General features: G+C 49.1%; 2 protein-coding genes and 1 pseudogene across 2 annotated transcripts; 1 reads left to right on the top strand and 2 right to left on the bottom strand.

Moving 5' to 3' along the window:
• Nucleotides 1-761: 761 nt before the first annotated feature.
• LOC123191499 (acid phosphatase 1-like) lies at nt 762-5316 on the top strand (annotated as a pseudogene).
• Nucleotides 5317-6516: 1200 nt separating this feature from the next.
• On the bottom strand, nt 6517-10772 carry LOC123187464 (cytochrome P450 714B1). Its single transcript, XM_044599333.1, has 3 exons — nt 10381-10772; nt 8050-8279; nt 6517-7937 (listed from the first exon to the last, which is right to left on the bottom strand). The coding sequence occupies exons 1-3, from the start codon at nt 10664-10666 to the stop codon at nt 6897-6899; spliced, it is 1557 nt and encodes a 518-aa protein (XP_044455268.1). The 5' UTR covers nt 10667-10772; the 3' UTR covers nt 6517-6896.
• A 4251-nt stretch (nt 10773-15023) lies between these two features.
• On the bottom strand, nt 15024-18133 carry LOC123184715 (acid phosphatase 1). Its single transcript, XM_044596791.1, has 3 exons — nt 17659-18133; nt 17376-17582; nt 15024-15813 (listed from the first exon to the last, which is right to left on the bottom strand). The coding sequence occupies exons 1-3, from the start codon at nt 18033-18035 to the stop codon at nt 15636-15638; spliced, it is 762 nt and encodes a 253-aa protein (XP_044452726.1). The 5' UTR covers nt 18036-18133; the 3' UTR covers nt 15024-15635.
• Nucleotides 18134-18497: the final 364 nt, after the last annotated feature.

Here is an 18497-nt window from a genome sequence, read left to right as displayed (position 1 = left end):
CCCAGCGAGTGGCCACCGCTGTTCATGCGTAGATCATCAAATTACTGTTCCCCGATCTCGCTTTGCTGAGTGGTAACACGTCCAGTAACCACCGAATCTTTCTTCTTCCCCGTGCGGGCCTGGTGGAGGCGATCGACGTACTCAGTAAACTCCGGTACGTCTTCACTCGTGCGCTCTTTGCGCAGACAAACATTTCCCGCCGGTGCCCGCCGGCGCAACCAAGATCGGACAGTATCATGTGCATTGTCGTCGTGTGCCTACGCGGATCACATATATGTTATACATGCATGCATCATGCATCAACCACAAAAGTTGCACTAGTAGCGCACAAGTAAAAGAGATCGTGCATGCATAAACTAGATGCTTTCACTAGCACAATGTCCGTAAGTACGAGTATTGCCTAGAAGCACTGAAGTTTAATCTTTCATTTGTCATCCCAATTGTCAACTTGATTGCCTGCGGTCTTACCGGGAGTTTCGATTGGGTCCACGTGTTGCGCGGCCGGAGCGGCGGCGGTGCGTGCGAATGGCGCTGAGGTGGATTCACTGCACCCGATCCAAAGGCGTCGGCGTATCTCCCCGCTAATTCGCCGCGGTGACCGCGCTTTAGCCCACCGGGCATTGTCCACCAAAAGCGAAAGGTGGCATTGCACGCACGGGAATAATCCCAGTGCGTGTTCGTGCGTGCGCCCATAAAATTCCATGCACGCACGCTCATTGACAAAACGGCGTGGTCGACCAGCTAGCTAGCCGCTGCTTTCCTTGACGCGCACGCACACCCCCGAGCTACCAGCAATGGCCGCTCTCGACCTGCGGCGGTGGCTTGTGGCCCTGCTCGTCGGTTCACTCGCCGCGGTCCAGGTGTGCAGCGGGGCGCCGTGGTTCTGGCCGCCGGGCGGGGACGACCCCGGGCGGCTGCCTGAGCTGGCGGGTGATGGTGGAGGCCAACAACGCCAAGTTTTGGCGCGCGGTGCCGGCGCCCTGCGTCGGGTACGTTTGGGCCTACATGTCCTGGGGCCAGTACGGCCGGGACGTGGGCAGCGCGGCCGACCAGATCGCCGCCTACGCCAGCCAGGCCCCCGCCGCCGGCGACGGCCTCGACGCCTGGGTCCTCGACATCGACGACACCTGCCTCTCCAACCTGCCCTACTACCAGGCCAAGCAGTTCGGGTGCGTGACGTGCACAACGCTTCCCGGCAGACCATGCATGCACTGAACTACTGACTGGATATTTTGTGGTGCTTGGTTGCGCATGCATGCAGGGCGTACGACCCGGCGGCGTTCAAGGCGTGGGCGAGCAGGGGGACGTGCCCGGGGATACCGGCGATGGTGACGCTCTTCTGGGCGCTCAAAGCCGGAGGCTTCAGGGTTTTTCTTCTCTCCGGGAGAGACGAGGAGGCTCTCGGCGCGCCCACGGCTGCCAACCTCGCCGCTGCCGGGTTTGCTGGCTACGACCGGCTCATCTTGAGGAACGATACGACACCAGTTAGGGCAGGTACAATGGTGCTATTTTAGAAGTGGCACATTGATGATGAGGAGAAGGAGAGAGAAGTCATAAAAAGACAAGAGATAATCTCTTAACATAATATGTCTCATCAGAGCATCTCCAACAGGCACCGAACGCGCCACGCGCAAAAAACAGCTTATAGCGCGTGCCCATCGCCTGGTTTGGCGCGGTGCGCAGCTCTAGCTCCAGCAACCGCGCTAAAATGCAGCGCGCGTGCGCCGCTCCAGCAGCGCGCGCGACACTCGCACAAACAACATATGTATTCAAAAACAAAAGCAAAAAGATCAAAACAAACAAAAATAAATAGTTCAATTTCGTTTATTACAACTCAAACAAACAGTTTGTCATTCAATACAACAAATGGTACAATTAAACACAACAAATAGTTCAACAATACAATAACAAACGCACAAATCATGATGCTCTTTGTCGTCCATTCCATGCCCACCACTTCTCAATGTGATCTTTCTGAAGATCATTATGCGCTGCGGGACGTCGAATGGCATGATAGGAGGCAACAAAACGGGCCACCCTTTCAGCCCTCCGTCGCACTCGCACGGGATATCCCAAGAGCTCATACTGAGAGTAGTCTACATCTTGGCCACGCTCATTCTCGATGATCATGTTGTGCATGATCATACAAGCATGCATTATGTACCAAAGCATCTTCTGATTCCAAAATCTAGCCGGTCCTCTCATAATAGCAAATTGGGCTTGCAAAATCCCCAAAGCTCTCTCCACATCTTTTCTAGCCGCCGCCTGAGCATTGTGGAAATCAAGTTCTTTCTTGCCTTCTGGCTTTTTCAACGGCTTGACAAAGGTTTGCCACTTTGGATAGATGACATCCGCTAGATAATAGCCATAGTTGTATGTACGGCCATTTTCTGCAAAATGCACCGGTGGCAACTCCCCATTTGCAATCTTACTCATCAGCTGTGATTGGTTGACAACATTGATGTCATTCAAAGATCCAGGCATTCCAAAGAATGCATGCCAAATCCAAGTCTCTTGATCGTCCACCGCTTCATGGATTATAGTGGAACCCTTTTTTTGGCTGTGGAATTGCCCATGCCATGCCTTTGGACAATTCTTCCAACTCCAATGCATACAATCTATTGAGCCAAGCATGTCAGGAAAGCCGCGAGTTTTGTTCATCGCCAAAAGCCTTGCGACGTCTTCAGCGTTGGGAGATCTCAAATACTCCTCGCCAAACACTTGCACAATTCCGACTGCGAAGCGCTTGACACACATGATGGCTTGGCTCTCACCCATAGCCAAGTGATCATCAACTAGATCAGCCGGTATACCGTATGCCAACATATGCAAAGCGTCTGTCACCTTCTGAAACGTGCTATGCCTGAGCTCTCCGGCGGCATTCCTCCTTTGCTGAAAAAAGCGGTCATGGCTCGCTAGTTTTTCTGCAATGCGCCTGAACAACTCGGTGCTCATCCTAAACCGGCGACGAAAATACGACTCGGGGTATGTGGGATTCTCTGCAAAATAATGCCTGATCAATATGTTGTGGGCATCGATCCTATCCCTCCCAATTTTCTGCCGACCCATAACCGAACCATCGTGCTTTGGTTTTTTATTAATATGCATAGCTAGGATCATTGCAAGATCCTCCTCCTCTTCCATATCAAATTCTTCTTCGGAAGAATCATACGACGAACTCATCTACAATGTTGAATACTATGCTATAAATAAAAAACTACAATCAACATGCACGAAATTCATGGCTTTTGAGCAATACATACTTTCTAGGCGTTTTGTCGAACACCTTGCGGGCGCCGAGCGGCAGCGAGCGCGCGGGCGCTGTTCGTCGGAGGACCAGCGCGCGCGCGGGGTGGCGGGACCAGAGGGGGCCGGAGAAAGCGCGCACGGGGCGGGGATAGGCCGGGGAAGCGCCGGAACGGTCGCCGGGTGGCGCGGTCGGCGGCGGCGGCGCGGCTGGATGGAGGGTGGGAGGTGCGAGCGAGCGCGCGAGAGTCCAGCGCGCGGGAGCGGGCGCAGCAAATAAGCGGCGCGCGATTGAGTTTCTGCCGCGCGCTGGACTACGTATACCGCGCGCGCTGTTTTCACGCGCCCGCTGGAGCAACTATTCCGGTTGCGCGCGCGCTAAAACGGGGAATTTTGCGGCGCGACGCTAGTTCGGCGTGCCTGTTGCAGATGCTCCCATGTTTTTAGAAATTATTAGTTATTGAAGATAAGGCTAAGAAATGACCCATTGTATACGTTTTTTATTATCTTTAAATTACATGTAAAATTTAAGATAAGAATATTTTATCAACCATTATACATGTCCTTATGTACGACTATTTTTTTAGCAAAGTGTACAACTACCTTTTTTTAGCAAAGTGTACGACTACCTAGGGTGTACATTCGAACCAGCCTAGCATCTCGACCCAGGCCAACAGAGTTTACAAAATGGTCCAGACTGCTCACACACGGCCCATACACTTCGGAACCGACAACACTAGTATTTTTTTTTACCACCCCTCAAAAACTAGTATTTTTTTACTTTATTTTTTTTGCCTAAAAGAACTAGTATTCTTTTCAGTATTGCTAAATCTTAGTCGATTGAGACTTGATTATGTCTCAATCGATATTATATTCGTGAGAAACATTGAGATCCATGCAATTTTTATTTATTTCTTACATGTTACTCCCTCCGTAAAGAAATATAAGAGCGTTTAGATCACTAAAATAGTGATGTAAACGCTATTATATTTGTTTACAGAGGGAGTATATCACTTGACTTAGCCACACCCATGTTATGTCACTTTCAGTGGATTGAGACCTAGCCGCACCTTTTTTTTCCTGGAACAGAACACTATATGTCTTTGACCTGTTTCAGGCCCCTTTTTGATCCATCTACGCCCAAGTTGAGAAAAAAAGACCGGAGTTACAAGTCATACTCCCTCAATTTCTTTTTTAGTTTGCATATAAAATTTACTCAAAGTCAAACTAAACAAAGCTTGACCAAGTTTATATAAAAAAATATCAACAACTACAATACCAAGGTCATATGGTATATGGAAATTAATTTGTGACGCATCTAATAATATTTATTTCATATTGTAAATATTGGTATATTTTCTTATAAAATTAGTCAAACATTATAAAGTTGGACTTTGATCAAATTTTATATGCAAACTAAAAAGAGACGAAGGGTGTTTTGTACCATCTTAAGGCATCGTACGTCACACTCACACATACAGTACGTACGTACGTACTGACACGGACCGTGCTGTTGGCTCCTTCCTCTCATGGCCATGGACTTGGTACATCGTATTATGGTACGAGAAAATTCACGTGCGAGTGACAGCACGCACAAAAACAAAAAAGATCAGGAAGGATATATTCTTCCAGTAGCAACTAGGAACTGAGCTAACTTCCAACCGCACAGTATATAATAGTCGTCCCTATTCTATGTATACGTGCACATTCTACGTTCCACTGAATCCTTGGACAGCGAGCTGACGTGAACTTGGTGAGACGCGACAGATACTTTGCCGTCCACATGTATCATTGCTCGGTATAGACATGCACGTACGGACCGATTGGCACCGTGTTTTGTCCGGTGGACGGATGTTGACGGTGCGGTGTGTGTGTGCATGCAGGAGCGCGGCGTACCGGGGGCAGAGCTCGGTGGTGTTCAAGTCGGCGGAGCGCCGGCGGCTGGTGGAGGAGGGGTACCGGATCCGCGGCAACGTCGGCGACCAGTGGAGCGACCTGCAGGGCGACTGCGCCGGCGACCGCGTCTTCAAAGTGCCCAACCCCATGTACTTCGTCCCTTGACCTCCCGAACAATGTAACATGTAAATAACGTGACGGCGACAGGCGCCGCACCGCTATATATATTTGTACAAAATGTTCAAGAATTTAAAAATAATTCATGATTTGATAAAATGTACAAGATTTTTTTAAAAAATTGTGAATTCGAAAAATGTTTAAATTATTAAAATAATTGATCGTGAATTTAAAAAAAGTAATGATTCAGAAAATGTTGAAAATTAAAAAATAATGTTCACAGATTCAAAAAATTGTTCGTACATTTTAAAAACTGTTTAAACAATTTCATGATTTTAAAAAATATTTATGAATTTTAAAGATTATTGCAAATTGAAATAAATAGTCGAAATGAAAAAAAGAGATAAAGAAAAAAAGTAAGAAAACAGAAAAATTGAACAGAAAGAAAATAAAAAATAAAAAAGAGAAAAGTCCGAAGGAAAAAATAAAGAAAAATAGAAAAAACAGTACACGGAGCCTATCCCAAAAACTATCTTAGGGTGTGGGATGCGGGCGGCAGCACGACGGTGGTACAAGTTTGCCGAGGAAAATCTCCAACAGCGTCGGGGCTAGAGGGCGGGGTGGCGGGGCTGCACCGGAGCGCCGCCCACCGCGGGGATGGTGGCCGGCAGTTCGGCTGGTGGCCCATGATGCCAGGTTGAAGAAGATGCGCTAGGAGGAAGAAAACGTTTGGAGATGGGAAATGACTTGACGGCCGTTAGATCAGAGATCACAATGTTCAACTGACCCGACTAATCCAAATTGAGATTTCAGTCGACTGGCACTGTCCCTTTCTTTCTATGGGAAATGATTACAATCATCCAGCCGATTTTACTCCTCCCGTCTGTCGCGTCGAGAGCCAACCACGTGTCGTCTCACACACAGAAAGTCTCAGGATTTTGCTACATCCTCAATGTTTCTGAAACGTGGGAAAAGATTCGATTCAGCCGACCGGTTGCTCGCACGTGTCCGCTGGATGAGTGGCCGTTAGATCAAAAGTTATCATATAGTGCTCAAAACCTACACGTGATAAATATCTAGAAACATCTCGCAGGACAAAGCAACCTTAACCATTCATCAACAATTGGTCCCCAATCTCAATCAACACGAGGGAAAACTTCTTCAACATTATTTTTGTTGCGAAACTCCTTCCGCAACAACACCAATGTTGCAAAAAAGCAAAGATGAAAAAAAAAACTGCAATACAACTTGTCGTCCCTAATCCCTATCCTCGTGGCGAAAAAATTCTGCAACATCATTCTTATTGCGAAAGTCCTTCCGCAACAGCACCTATGTTGCAAAAAAAATGAGGCAAACAAAATTCTGCAATACAACCTTTTGTAAAAGTTTCTGCAACAAAGGCCTCTGTTGCAAAAGAATTCTGCAACACCACCTTTGTTGCAATTATGAAAACAGCGATCGACCACTGATCCAACGACTGTCGAGACGGCGGATCTTTTAAAAAGATCCGCCGGCCGACGCGTAGCAGGCCCCCTCTTCTTCTATACGTTTATTTGAGGGAGAAAGGTTGCAATCTCTATTGAGGAACCACCGCAATGGCAAACAATCAACATCCACGTCTACAACTTCCGGCCCACTTAAGACGAGCCGTCGGGGCGGACGCTCCTCAGCACGAGCCGCACGCCGTGCTCCGGTTCCACGGTGAGCCTAAGCACCGGCGAGTGTAGGTAGTCTGGCGACAGAGCGGCCTCGAACCTGAAGAGCAGGAGCGAGAGCAGCACCTTGAGCTCGGCCATGGCGAAGCCCTGGCCGAGGCAGGTGCGCGCCCCGGCGCCGAACGGCAGGTACGAGTGCAGCTGCGGCCTCGCCGCGAACCGCTCCGGGTCGAACTCCCGCGCGTCGGAGCCCCATAGCTCCGCGTCCAGGTGCACCGTCGACACCGGCACGTAGATGTTGACGCCTCCGGGCACGCGCACGCCGCCGAGGGTGAGCTCCCGCAGCGCCTGGCGCGACACCACCGAGCCCGCCGGGTATAGCCGCAGAGTCTCATGGATGACCATCGTCAGCTGCTTCATTTTCTGGAGCGACGACAAGTCCGGCGCGGCGCCGCCGGCGAGGGCTTCCCTCGCCTCGTCCCTCACCCGGCGCTGCCACTCCGGGTGGAGAGCCAGGAGCATCATGCACCAGGCCGCCGTCACGGCCGTGGTCTCGTACCCGGCGAAGTATATGTTCTTGCAGTTATCGACGACGAAGTCCTCGGCCGCCGCGACGCCGACGCCGGCCTCGGCCTGGCCGCTGCGGAGCATGGCGTTGAGCAGGTTGTTCCCGCCGTCCGCCTCGCCGCTCTCCCTCACGACGTCCAGTATGAGCCGCCGCACGCGCCGGTTGAGCCTCCACGCCTCGCTGTTGCTCCTCGTGGGCAGGAACCTGAACCCGGTCATCTCGGCGAGCAGGTTCGGCCTGGACACCGTCTTCTGGAGCTCCCTGATCATGGCGAAGATCCTCTTGCCCTTGACGTAGCTGCTCCCGAAGCACGTCCGGGAGATCACGTCCCCGGAGTAGGCCCTCAAGTCGTCGTCGACCGTAAGCTCCAACACGCCGCCGTCGGTCCCGGCCACCCTGGCTTCCCACGACCGCACCAGCGCCCGCGCCGAGTCCACCATAAGATCCACCATACCCTAGGAATCGGAAGTCGAGCAGATGATATTCTGTTCATTTTGCCGTCAAAAACGAACTGGAACATCGACATTTGCAGTGCGTGGGACGTAAAGTGATGATATGTTACCATACCTTGACCTTTTCGGGGAAGAACTCGGGGGCGATGAGCTTCCGCTGGCGTGCCCAGGCGTCGCCGTTGGACTTGAGGATGCCGTCGCCGAAGAGCGGGTGGTGCGTGACCTTCATGTAGGAGCTCTTGCCGAGCTCGTCGGGCGAGACGGAGAGGCACACGTCGCGGACCACGGCCGGGTCGCTGGCGTGCAGGAACACCATGTTGCCCACGGAGTAGGTGAACACCGGGCCTAGCGAAAACAAACAGCAGAGCAAAAAAATCAGTATCCAGCAGATCAAAACCTTGGGCCTAACTTGTTCGCCGGTGCACGCATGTATGGCTCGGCTCCCGTATCCGTCCATGATCGTGATCGATCAGTCCTGGCATCCTCGGTCGTGCAGCGCCGGCCGGGCCGACTCTTTCGGCGTCGGGACAAAGGAGCGGCGCGAAAGGCGCGAGCCGCCCTCCGCCGCGCTTTTCGCCGGCGGGCATGCAGCGGCCCCGTCTCCTTGTCGCTTGCGGTTGCGGAGTATCGAGAGACGGGGACGGGGACGGCATCCTCATCGGCTCACGTCGTCAAGCCATGTTGGTCAGGGGAATCTGTGGTCGTCGATGGATGGCTTCTAGTACTCATCGGCTCATGGCCATCAACGAATGACTTGAGAATTTTGATTGCATGCTGGACATTCCGATCAGACACGCGACAACACTGTCGATGGGACCGGCTATATGTTATGTGAGTTGCCTGAAAATTTATTTTGTGAAGATTAACGGCCGTCCTTTTCTTCTTCTCCCTCCCTCCATTTTTTTCCCTTCAATCATTTCTTCCCCCCACAAAATCAAAATCAACATAACCAAACTGTATATAAATTCGGCCATTTTTTTGCGGGGGAAATTCGGCCAAGTTACATATAGCTATTGTGCTATCCAATCACATGACAACATGCGATGCATGCGTCGCATTGCTGCACGACCCAACGTTCGGAATATGTGTGTATTTCATCGCTCAGTAAAGCTAGGTCAATGATGGACCTCTATTGTTGTTATGTCGACTTTATTTCTACCAGACTCTGGTTTGTGGCTGTGTGCAGCCTAACTATGCAGACACCAGATGTTGCCGATGATGCTTTATATCCTCTTGATACTACATTTAGTTAATAAAATTGCTCTTTAGAGCATCTCCAACAGGCGCCCAAAATCTGCTCCGCGCGTTAAAATTCGGGTTTTCGTGGGGCCGGACAGCTTCAGCAGAAGCTGTAAAATAATGCGCGCGCAAAAAGGGTTGTGCGCGCGCTAAAAAACGCTACCGCATGCTGCAAATTTGAGACGCCGGACTGCGTGCGCTTCACAATTTATACGAGTTTTTTTGGGCGCGTGTTTTTGGGCATCTGATAAACCATTGTTGGGTCCGACGCGCTAAAAGTGCTACAGTGGCACGCTAAAACTATTTTAGGGTGCGAAACTTTTGTGCTCTTGTTGAAGATGCTCTTTATAGAGAAAAAATCCAAAAAATACAAGTGATTCTCATAGTTAACATTGAATTTCTGTAGGTGCAAGTATTCGCGCACTATGTGTGGTATGGTATTGAATTTTCAGTTAGTGCTTTACCCTGATGGAACGGATTGCTATCCCTGTAGAGACATGATGAAGCATATACCTAGCTACAACAGCCACCACTCCTACCTCAATTATTGTTTCTTCTCTAGAACGTATTGCCATTTCCGGCAGGCAGAAAGCGCACGCAACACCCAATTGTGGACATAGTTTTTGTTGCGATTTGATCGTCTCCATTATTGCCTTTATAGCTAGCTAGCTACTGTGGTGGTTAATCAACAAAGCAAAGCACCAAGCATATATTACATCACTGATCGATGCCCATCGATCAGCTGGAGATGATATATAAATTTTTCTTCTTCGATTAAAGACATGAGATATCCTGCTAGGTATTTTTTTTTCTCTCTCTCTCTCTTTCATGATGCAAGGAAGGTGAAAACTAGAGCGTCTAAAATGGAACGGAAGGTCGGTCTATCCAAGTATCCGTTCTTCACCTGGTTCATTTCTCTACATTTTTGCGTCAGTTTTGCACGCCTTCGAAAGACGCTACCAAACCAACAAGGATTATATATCCACTCACGCGGAAAAGGGAAATGGAAAGAAGAAGAAGCTGGCCACACATCGGTGCAGTTGATACCTAACCGCGTAGTACTGTTCGATCGAATCAAACTTTCAATCAGCAACGAACAACCGAGCTAATCATAATCCATGGCTGCGCGTACGAGATCAATGGAGAGATCGAGAGAGAGAGAGAGTGAGAGAGAGAGGACATATCTTTGCACCACGCACGCACGTACCGTACTCGTTCCTCCACTTCTCGTAGAAGGGAAACACGGCGGAGCGGTAGTCGTGCACGACGTCGCCGGCGTCGCGTGTCCGTTTGGCGGCGGCGGCGGCCTGCCTCATGTCGGCGAGGTTGCCGTAGGGAAAGGACGGCGGCGGCCCGCGGATCCCCTGCCTCCTCAGCGCGCGGCGGACCCTCTCCGGCGCCAGCCAGAGGATGCGGTAGAGGTAGAGCGCCAGGGCGCACGCCCCTACGCAGCACAGGCTCGCCGCCACGCCCACCGCCGGCGCCACCCCCATCCTCACCCTCTAGACTCTAGTAAAGCTCTCTCTCTCTCTCTCTCTCTCTCTCTCTCTCTCTCTCTCTCTCTCTATCTGTGCTGTGAGCGGGAGGGAATGAGTATATGATTGTGTATGCCGGTGCGGTGCGGTGCGGGTGACGACGCGGCGGCAAGCTAGTGTCCAAACCCCACCTTTAATCTTGGCCGGGAATACACATATAGCTGTGCGGCGCCGGTCGTCGTCACGTTATTTACATGTTATTATACATTGTTGGGTCGGTCAGGGGACGAAGTACATGGGGTTGGGCACCTTGAAGACGCGGTCGCCGGCGCAGTCGCCCTGGAGGTCGCTCCACTGGTCGCCGACGTTGCCGCGGATCCGGTACCCCTCCGCCGCCGGCGCTCCGCCGACTTGAACACCACCGAGCTCCGCCCCCGGTACGCCGCGCTCCTGCATGCACACACACACCGCCATCGGCTTACTCTCATCAGGACAAAACACACGGTGCCAATCGGTCCGTACGTGCATGGGGACATCAGAATTCAGGACCGCAAGCAGAGGGTTGTCGCGGTTCAGGAGCTTCACGTCAGCTCGCTATCCATGGATTCAGTGGAACGGAGAATGTGCACGTATATAATGTGTACGGCTAGTTGGAAGTTAGTTAATTCTAGTTGCTCCTGGAAGAATATATCCTCCTGATTTTTGTGTGTGTTTGTGCGTGCTGTCACTACCACGCGAATTTCTCGTACAGTAGTACGATGTACCACCAGGTCTGTGGCCATGAGAGGAAGACGCCAACAGCACGGCCGGTTTGCGTCAGTACGTACATGTGACATGCGACCGAACGTGCCTTAAGATAGAGTGACTGGTAAGGAGTAACTTGGCTTTTTTTTCTTTTGGCTAGGTCTCAGTCGGTTAAATGACATACTCCTCCCGTCCCAAAATTCTTGTCTTAAATTTGTCTAGATATAAATGTATTTAATACTAAAACATGACTTGATACATTTGTATTTAGACAAATTAATGTATTTAGACAAATTTAAAACAAAAAATTTGGGACGGAGTGAGTAACATGGAAGAATTTTTTTTTTGCAAGGATCTCAATATAAGATCTTATGAATCAGTCGACTAAGACTTAGCAAGACTACTTTTTGAGGGAGCTACTAAATCTTAGTTGATTAAGACTTCACGAAGTCTCAGTCAACACGTCAACCGTCGGATCCTTACTTGCTTCAAATTCACGTTGGGAGTGAGTTTGTCTCGTTTCGGCCTGTTAACGTATGCGTCATCCCGTTTTTCTTTTTCTGTGCATTTTCATTGTTTGGGCTCTTTTTTGTTCGCGGGCTACGGGTTGCACCGGGATGTGGAGTCTGCGGGGGCCTTTTTCTGCGTCTTTCCTGTGACTTGTTTCTTTCTCTTTTTATTTCAATTTCACTTTTTTTATGGTGCAGCGGTGGATGCCGGTGGTGAACTTACCTTTTTCTCTTTTCATGCGTTGTTATGTTTTAGGGAGACAAAATGGCCTCGTTCATTTTTTGCCAGTTGTAAAATTTTTTATTCCTTCTTTTAAAGCGTATTTTTTTTAAATACGAAGTACATGAATATTTTTTGTACAAATATTTTTATTCTCCTAAAATTTTCTATTTCTTAATTTTCTATTTTTTAGTAAATACACTAATACTTATAAAATTATACGAACATTTTTGTATAAATTTTCTTCTTTTTATAAATGTTTTTGTTATACACACATGTCCCATCTGCATGCATGCAATACACATGAGCCTTTTATTTGAAAGATATTGCTCGTTTTTCTATTTCTTAATTTTACATGATTGTAATTGTGGGCTCTTTGCAAAAAAAAAATACTATAAGTGTGTGCAGTTTCATGTATGCCACCAGGCACACAACTGCAAGTGTCGCTAGCGACTGCATCTTCACGTCTTCAATGTGACTACAACTTGGTTGTGTTTTTTTGGAGAAGAGGCAGTTGCATGTTTGCCACCAACACGCAACGGCAAGTGTCGGCCACGACTACAATGGCATGTCTTCAACTTGACTGTAACTTGGTGGTCTTTGTCTAAAGGAGGCACTTGCATGTCTACCATCAACATGCAATTGCAAGTGTCGCCTCGGACTGCAATTGTATGTATTCAATGTGACTGCTACTTAGTGATGTTTTATCGGTGGGATGCATGTTTGGTACCAATACGCAACTCCAAGTGCCACCAACTACTGCAATTGCATGTCTTCAACGTGACTGCAACTTGGTGGTGTTTTGTCGGGTGGAGGGGTCAGTTGCATGTCTACCGCCAATTCGCAACTGCAAGTGTCACTTCGACTGCAATTGAATGTCTTTCAATGGGAATGCAACTCTGTGGTGTTTTGTCGGGAAGGGACGGTTCCTTGTCTACCGCTAGGCACACAACTGCATGTGTCGCCCCTCGGCTGCAACTCGGTGGGAGGGCAACAATTACATGTTTGCTACCAATACACAACTCCAAGTGCCACCAACGACTGCAATTGCATGTCTTCAACGTGACTACGACTTGGTGTTGTTTTGTCGGGTGGAGGGGTCAGTTGCATGTCTACCGCCAATACACAACTACAAGTGTCGCTTCGACTTCAATTGCATGTATTTCAATGGGAATGCAACAATGTGGTGTTTTGTCGGGAAGGGACAGTTCCATGCCTACCACCAGGCAAACAACTGCATGTGTCGCCCCTCGGCTGCAACTCGGTCGTATTTTGTCGGGAAGAACAGTTGCATGTATGTCACTAGGCATGCAACTCCAAGTGTCATTCCTGATTGCAACTGCATGTCTTCAATTCGACTGTAACTATAATGTTTTCTGTTGGGTAAGGTGGCAGTTGCATGTCTGCTACTAGGCATTCAGCTACAAATGTTGTTCCCGATTGCAACTGCATGTCTTCAATTCGACTGCAACTCTGATGTTTTTGTCGGGTAAGGGGGTAGTTGCATGTCCGCTGCTAGGCATTCAGCTGCAAGTGTCACCCTTGACTCCAACGACATGTCTTCAACGTGAGTATAACTCTGTGGTATTTTTGTCAGGAGGGCTAGTTGCAACTCTATCACTAGGCATGCAACTGCATTTATCGCCCTGACTGCTATTACATGTCTTTAAGTCGACTATAACTCAGTGATGTTTTCTTAGGGAATGGGGCAATTGCATGTGTGCCACTAGACATGCAACTGTAAGTGTCTTCTCAAGTGCAACTGCATCTCTTCAATGGCTCTGCAACTTTGTGGTGTTTTCTCGAGGGAGCAACAGTTGCATGCCCGCCAATAGGAACACAACTGCAAGTGTTGCTCCAGCTAAAAAAAGTGTTGCTCCAACTACAGCTCGATGGTGTTTTTGTGGACGGACAATTGAATGTCTGCCACTAGGCCTACAACTGCAAGTGTTGCCTAATCGCAACTATATGTCTTAAACGCAATTTCAACTCTGTGGTGTATTGTCGTGGGAGGAGGCAGTTGCAAATCTGCCACCAGGGATGCAACTGCAAGTGTTTCCCCAACCGCAATTGCATGTCTTTAACATGACTACAAACTTTTATGGTGTTTTGTTGAGGGGGGGGGGGGTCAGTTGCATCTCTGCCAGTAGCATGCAACTACAAGTGTCTCCCCTAACCGCAACTCTAGGACATTTTGTCGTGGAAAAGAGGTAGTTGCATGTCTGCCAGTAGGCCCACAACTACAAGTGTTGCCTCCAACATCAATTGCATTCGTTCAGATGTCGGCTGGATAAGATTTAATTAAGTCTCAATCGGTTGTGTCGTATGCACACCCTATTATTAACTTTGTTTAATTTTCTTTTCCATTTAATGCTCTTTATTTTTATTTTTATTTTTATTTTTGTGTTTTGCTTTTTGTTATTTTTCTCTGAGAAAAGGTGTTTGGATTTTTTTAAACATGCCACAACAACCTAGTTGCATGTCTGCACCTTATGTGCAATTATATATGATGGGCATCTTATTTTGTTAGTTGTACCATTGTCAATTTTTGAATGATAGTGAAAATACAAATACACGAGTAAACCAATGCTCGGCCTAACCCAACCCAGGAAAGAAAATATTGCACGAGGAATATTTTTAACTAATATTAAAAGTTTTCTAGTTGCTTGATATTTTTCTCAAATACATGATGAATCGTTATAAAAATACACGAACACATTTTTTATTTTTCTCTCTCTAAATTGATCTTAATTGGTTATAATTCATGGAATCAAAAAATAAAATAACAAAACTTAAGTAGGAAATGATAAGAAAACTAGTCACAACAGATAGAAACCAGACGTTAAGAAAATTGTACGTACAACCCCTTTTTTAGGGGTACCTACAACAACTAATATACCCGGCTGATGCACTACACGAGTCGATGAGTCAGCAGCGCCGAAGAAAAATGTTGCACGAACTCGCTGGCCCAACGCTAATACGAACAAAGACATGGCCAGCCTAAAAAGCACGAACTCGCCGTTTTCACCATTGGATTCCTCGCGTTGAGATCTTCAAAACTAGATCCATGTTGATAAATTTTGATGAACTTTTTTTTCACAAAAAAAAGATAAAAACCGAACGAAAAAATAGAACCGAGAGCACGTTTCTTTTTCTTTCCAACAGAGACATGGCCGTGCTTTTCGCGAAAGCACAATTATACCTCTCGCGGAAGAAAAATTTCCGAAAGACACGTCCGTGCCTCTCAGAGAAGCACAACCATGCATGTCGCCACCCCATCCACCTCCACCCTCTCTAGTAAAGCTCTCTCTCTGTATCTGTGCGCGGGAGGGAATGGGAATCGTTGGGAAGGAAGAAGATATGATTGTATACACCGGTGCGGGTGATGCGCGCGGCGGCAGCTAGAGTCCAAACCCCACCTGGGGCGGGGATACACGGCCACCCCATATATATAGCGGTGCTTCGCCGTCACGTTATTTACATGTTACATACTAGTAGTACATTGTTTGGGCGGTCAGGGGACGAAGTACATGGGGTTGGGCACCTTGAAGACGCGGTCGCCGGCGCAGTCGCCCTGGAGGTCGCTCCACTGGTCGCCGACGTTGCCGCGGATCCGGTACCCCTCCTCCACCAGCCGCCGGCGCTCCGCCGACTTGAACACCACCGAGCTCTGCCCCCGGTACGCCGCGCTCCTGCATGCACACACACACCGCACCGTCAACATCCGTCCACCGGACAAAACACGGTGCCAATCGGTCCGTACGTGCATGTCTATACCGAGCAATGATACATGTGGACGGCAAAGTATCTGTCGCGTCTCACCAAGTTCACGTCAGCTCGCTGTCCAAGGATTCAGTGGAACGTAGAATGTGCACGTATACATAGAATAGGGACGACTATTATATACTGTGCGGTTGGAAGTTAGCTCAGTTCCTAGTTGCTACTGGAAGAATATATCCTTCCTGATCTTTTTTGTTTTGATGCGTGCTGTCACTTCTAAATTTTTTGTCTTAGATTTGTCTAAATACGGATGTATCTAATTATGTTTTAGTGTTAGATACATCCGTATCTAGACAAATCTAAGACAAGAATTTTAGGACGGAGGGAGTACGATGTACCAAGTCCATGACCATGAGAGGAAGGAGCCAACAGCACGGTCCGTGTCAGTACGTATGTGTGACATACGACCCAACGTGTCTTTTTCTTTTCTTTTTTGCGGTTGCGGGGCGAACGTGTCTTAAGATAGTGTGACTTGTAACTCCGCTCTTTTTCACAACTTTTCATGGTATGGCTTTAGTACAAAATCGTGCATGAAACTGGTCAAAGATGGTGTTCTGTTCGAGTGTTGCCGAAAAAAATAAGGACTGCTATTTTTTGAAAGATCCGCCCCGTAGCGAGCCATCGAATCTGACAATTGTAGTTTGCAAGAGATATCTTGTTGCCGAGACAGAGAGGTTATGTTGCGGTTTTTTTTGCAACATAGATTGTGTTGCTAGATTTATTTTTGCAACATGAGTCGTGTTACAGAATATTTTTGCAACATAGGTCGTGTTGCGGGATTTGTTTTGCAACATACTCCCTCCGTCCGGTGAAGAGTGTACATCTAGAAATTTTAGGACAAATTATGAAGTTAAGTAAATTATGCATTGGAAATGTTCAAGACACCATCTCTCCCCTCTTTAATTACCCAACCCCCAATGAGCTAAGTGCATGTAAAAACTAAGAAGACCATGTGTAGATTGCTATTGGTCTTGATTACTGTGTGATGAGAGAGAAGTATTTTTTTTTATTTTAAAGTGCATTGAAAAGATAGAAGTACACTCTTTTGTGGACAAATTTTGAAGCCAAACGTACACTTTTCACCGGACGGAGGGAGTAGGTCAGATTGCGGGATTTAGCCATTGCAGGGCTCTAGCCCTTGGTCGGTTTGCAACAAGGGACTAGTAGCAAAACCTTTTTCTGAAATAATGGACCAGTTGGATAACGTGGACATGAAGGGTTGACTCCGGACCGTATGACAGAGCCCATCCACCGGGCATGGAGTGGCTGGACGCTCGCATAAGATCGGTCGGTCGAAAGGAATCATTTCAAAAAAAAATAGTGTTTTCTGTTCAGCCTGTATGGACCTTTTTTTTTTTGAGAATCAAAGGTATGGACCATGGGTAAGTGACCATTTGGTGAGCAGTGGTTGGCTGGGCCGATTCGATCAGCCTAGCTAGTCGTACGTAACCCTAAAAAAACTAGTCGTACGTACCTCAAGATGAGCCGGTCGTACCCGGCGAAACCGGCTGCGGCGAGGTTGGCGGCCGTGGACGCGCCGAGAGCCTCCTCGTCTCTCCCGGAGAGAAGAAAAACCCTGAAGCCTCCCCCTTTGAGCGTCCAGAACAGCCTCACCATCGCCGGAATCCCCGGGCACGTCCCTCTGCTCGCCCACGCCTTGAACGCCGTCGGATCGTAAGCCCTGCATGCATGTCAGATCAGACGCCACAGCACAACCAATCACTACATGCATGGTTGTGTACGTCACCGTCACGTACCCGAACTGCTTGGCCTGGTAGTAGGGCAGGTTGGAGAGGCAGGTGTCGTCGATGTCGAGGACCCAGGCGTCGAGACCGTCGCCGGCGGCGGGGGTCTGGCTGGCGTAGGCGGCGATCTGGTCCGTCGCGCTGCTCACGTCCCGGCCGTACTGGCCCCAGGACATGTAGGCCCAGACGTAGCCGACGCAGGGCGCCGGCACCGCGCGCCAGAACTTGGCGTTGTTGGCCTCCACCATCACCCGCCAGCTCAGGCAGCCGCCGGGGTCGTCCCCTCCCGGCGGCCAGAACCACGGCGCCCCGTCAGCCACCTGGACCGCGGCGAGGAGGCCGACGAGGAGGGCCACAAGCCACCGCTGTCGCACGGTGAGAGCGGCCATTGCCGGAGCTACGGCTACCTCACTAGCCCTGGGGTGTGCGCGCGCGTCAAGGAAAGCAACGGCTAGCTGGTCGATCGACCACACCGTTTCGTCAATGAGCGTGCGTGCATGGATTTTTATGGGCGCACGCACGCGAACGCACTCGGATGATTCCCGTGCGTGCAATGCCACCTTTTGCTTTTGGTGGACAATGCCCGGTGGAAAAGGCAGCCGCGGTGGGCTAAAGCGCGGTCACCGCGGCGAATTAGCGGGGAGATACGCCGACGCCTTTGGATCGGGTGCAGTGAATCCACCTCAGCGCCATTCGCACGCACCGCCGCCGCTCCGGCCGCGCAACACGTGGACCCAATCGAAACTCCCGGTAAGACCGCAGGCAATCAAGTTGACAATTGGGATGACAAATGAAAGATTAAACTTCAGTGCTTCTAGGCAATACTCGTACTTACGGACATTGTGCTAGTG

The sequence above is a fragment of the Triticum aestivum genome, chromosome 2A, assembly GCF_018294505.1.
Source record: "Triticum aestivum cultivar Chinese Spring chromosome 2A, IWGSC CS RefSeq v2.1, whole genome shotgun sequence".
In the NCBI taxonomy this organism is placed as follows: domain Eukaryota; kingdom Viridiplantae; phylum Streptophyta; class Magnoliopsida; order Poales; family Poaceae; genus Triticum; species Triticum aestivum.
This window is presented reverse-complemented; position numbering and strand designations above follow the sequence as displayed.

Bases quoted from the DNA above. Each gene is read 5' to 3' on its own strand.
- LOC123187464 (XM_044599333.1), bottom strand. From the start codon at position 10,666: ATGGGGGTGGCGCCGGCGGTGGGCGTGGCGGCGAGCCTGTGCTGCGTA. The intron at 8,280-10,380 runs GTACGTGCGTGC...TGTTTTCGCTAG, and splicing joins GAAGTGGAGGAACGAGTACG to GCCCGGTGTTCACCTACTCC. The intron at 7,938-8,049 runs GTATGGTAACAT...TCCGATTCCTAG, and splicing joins TCTTCCCCGAAAAGGTCAAG to GGTATGGTGGATCTTATGGT.
- LOC123184715 (XM_044596791.1), bottom strand. From the start codon at position 18,035: ATGGCCGCTCTCACCGTGCGACAGCGGTGGCTTGTGGCCCTCCTCGTC. The intron at 17,583-17,658 runs GTACGTGACGGT...ACATGCATGCAG, and splicing joins TACCAGGCCAAGCAGTTCGG to GGCTTACGATCCGACGGCGT. The intron at 15,814-17,375 runs GTACGTACGACT...GTGTGCATGCAG, and splicing joins TACGACCGGCTCATCTTGAG to GAGCGCGGCGTACCGGGGGC.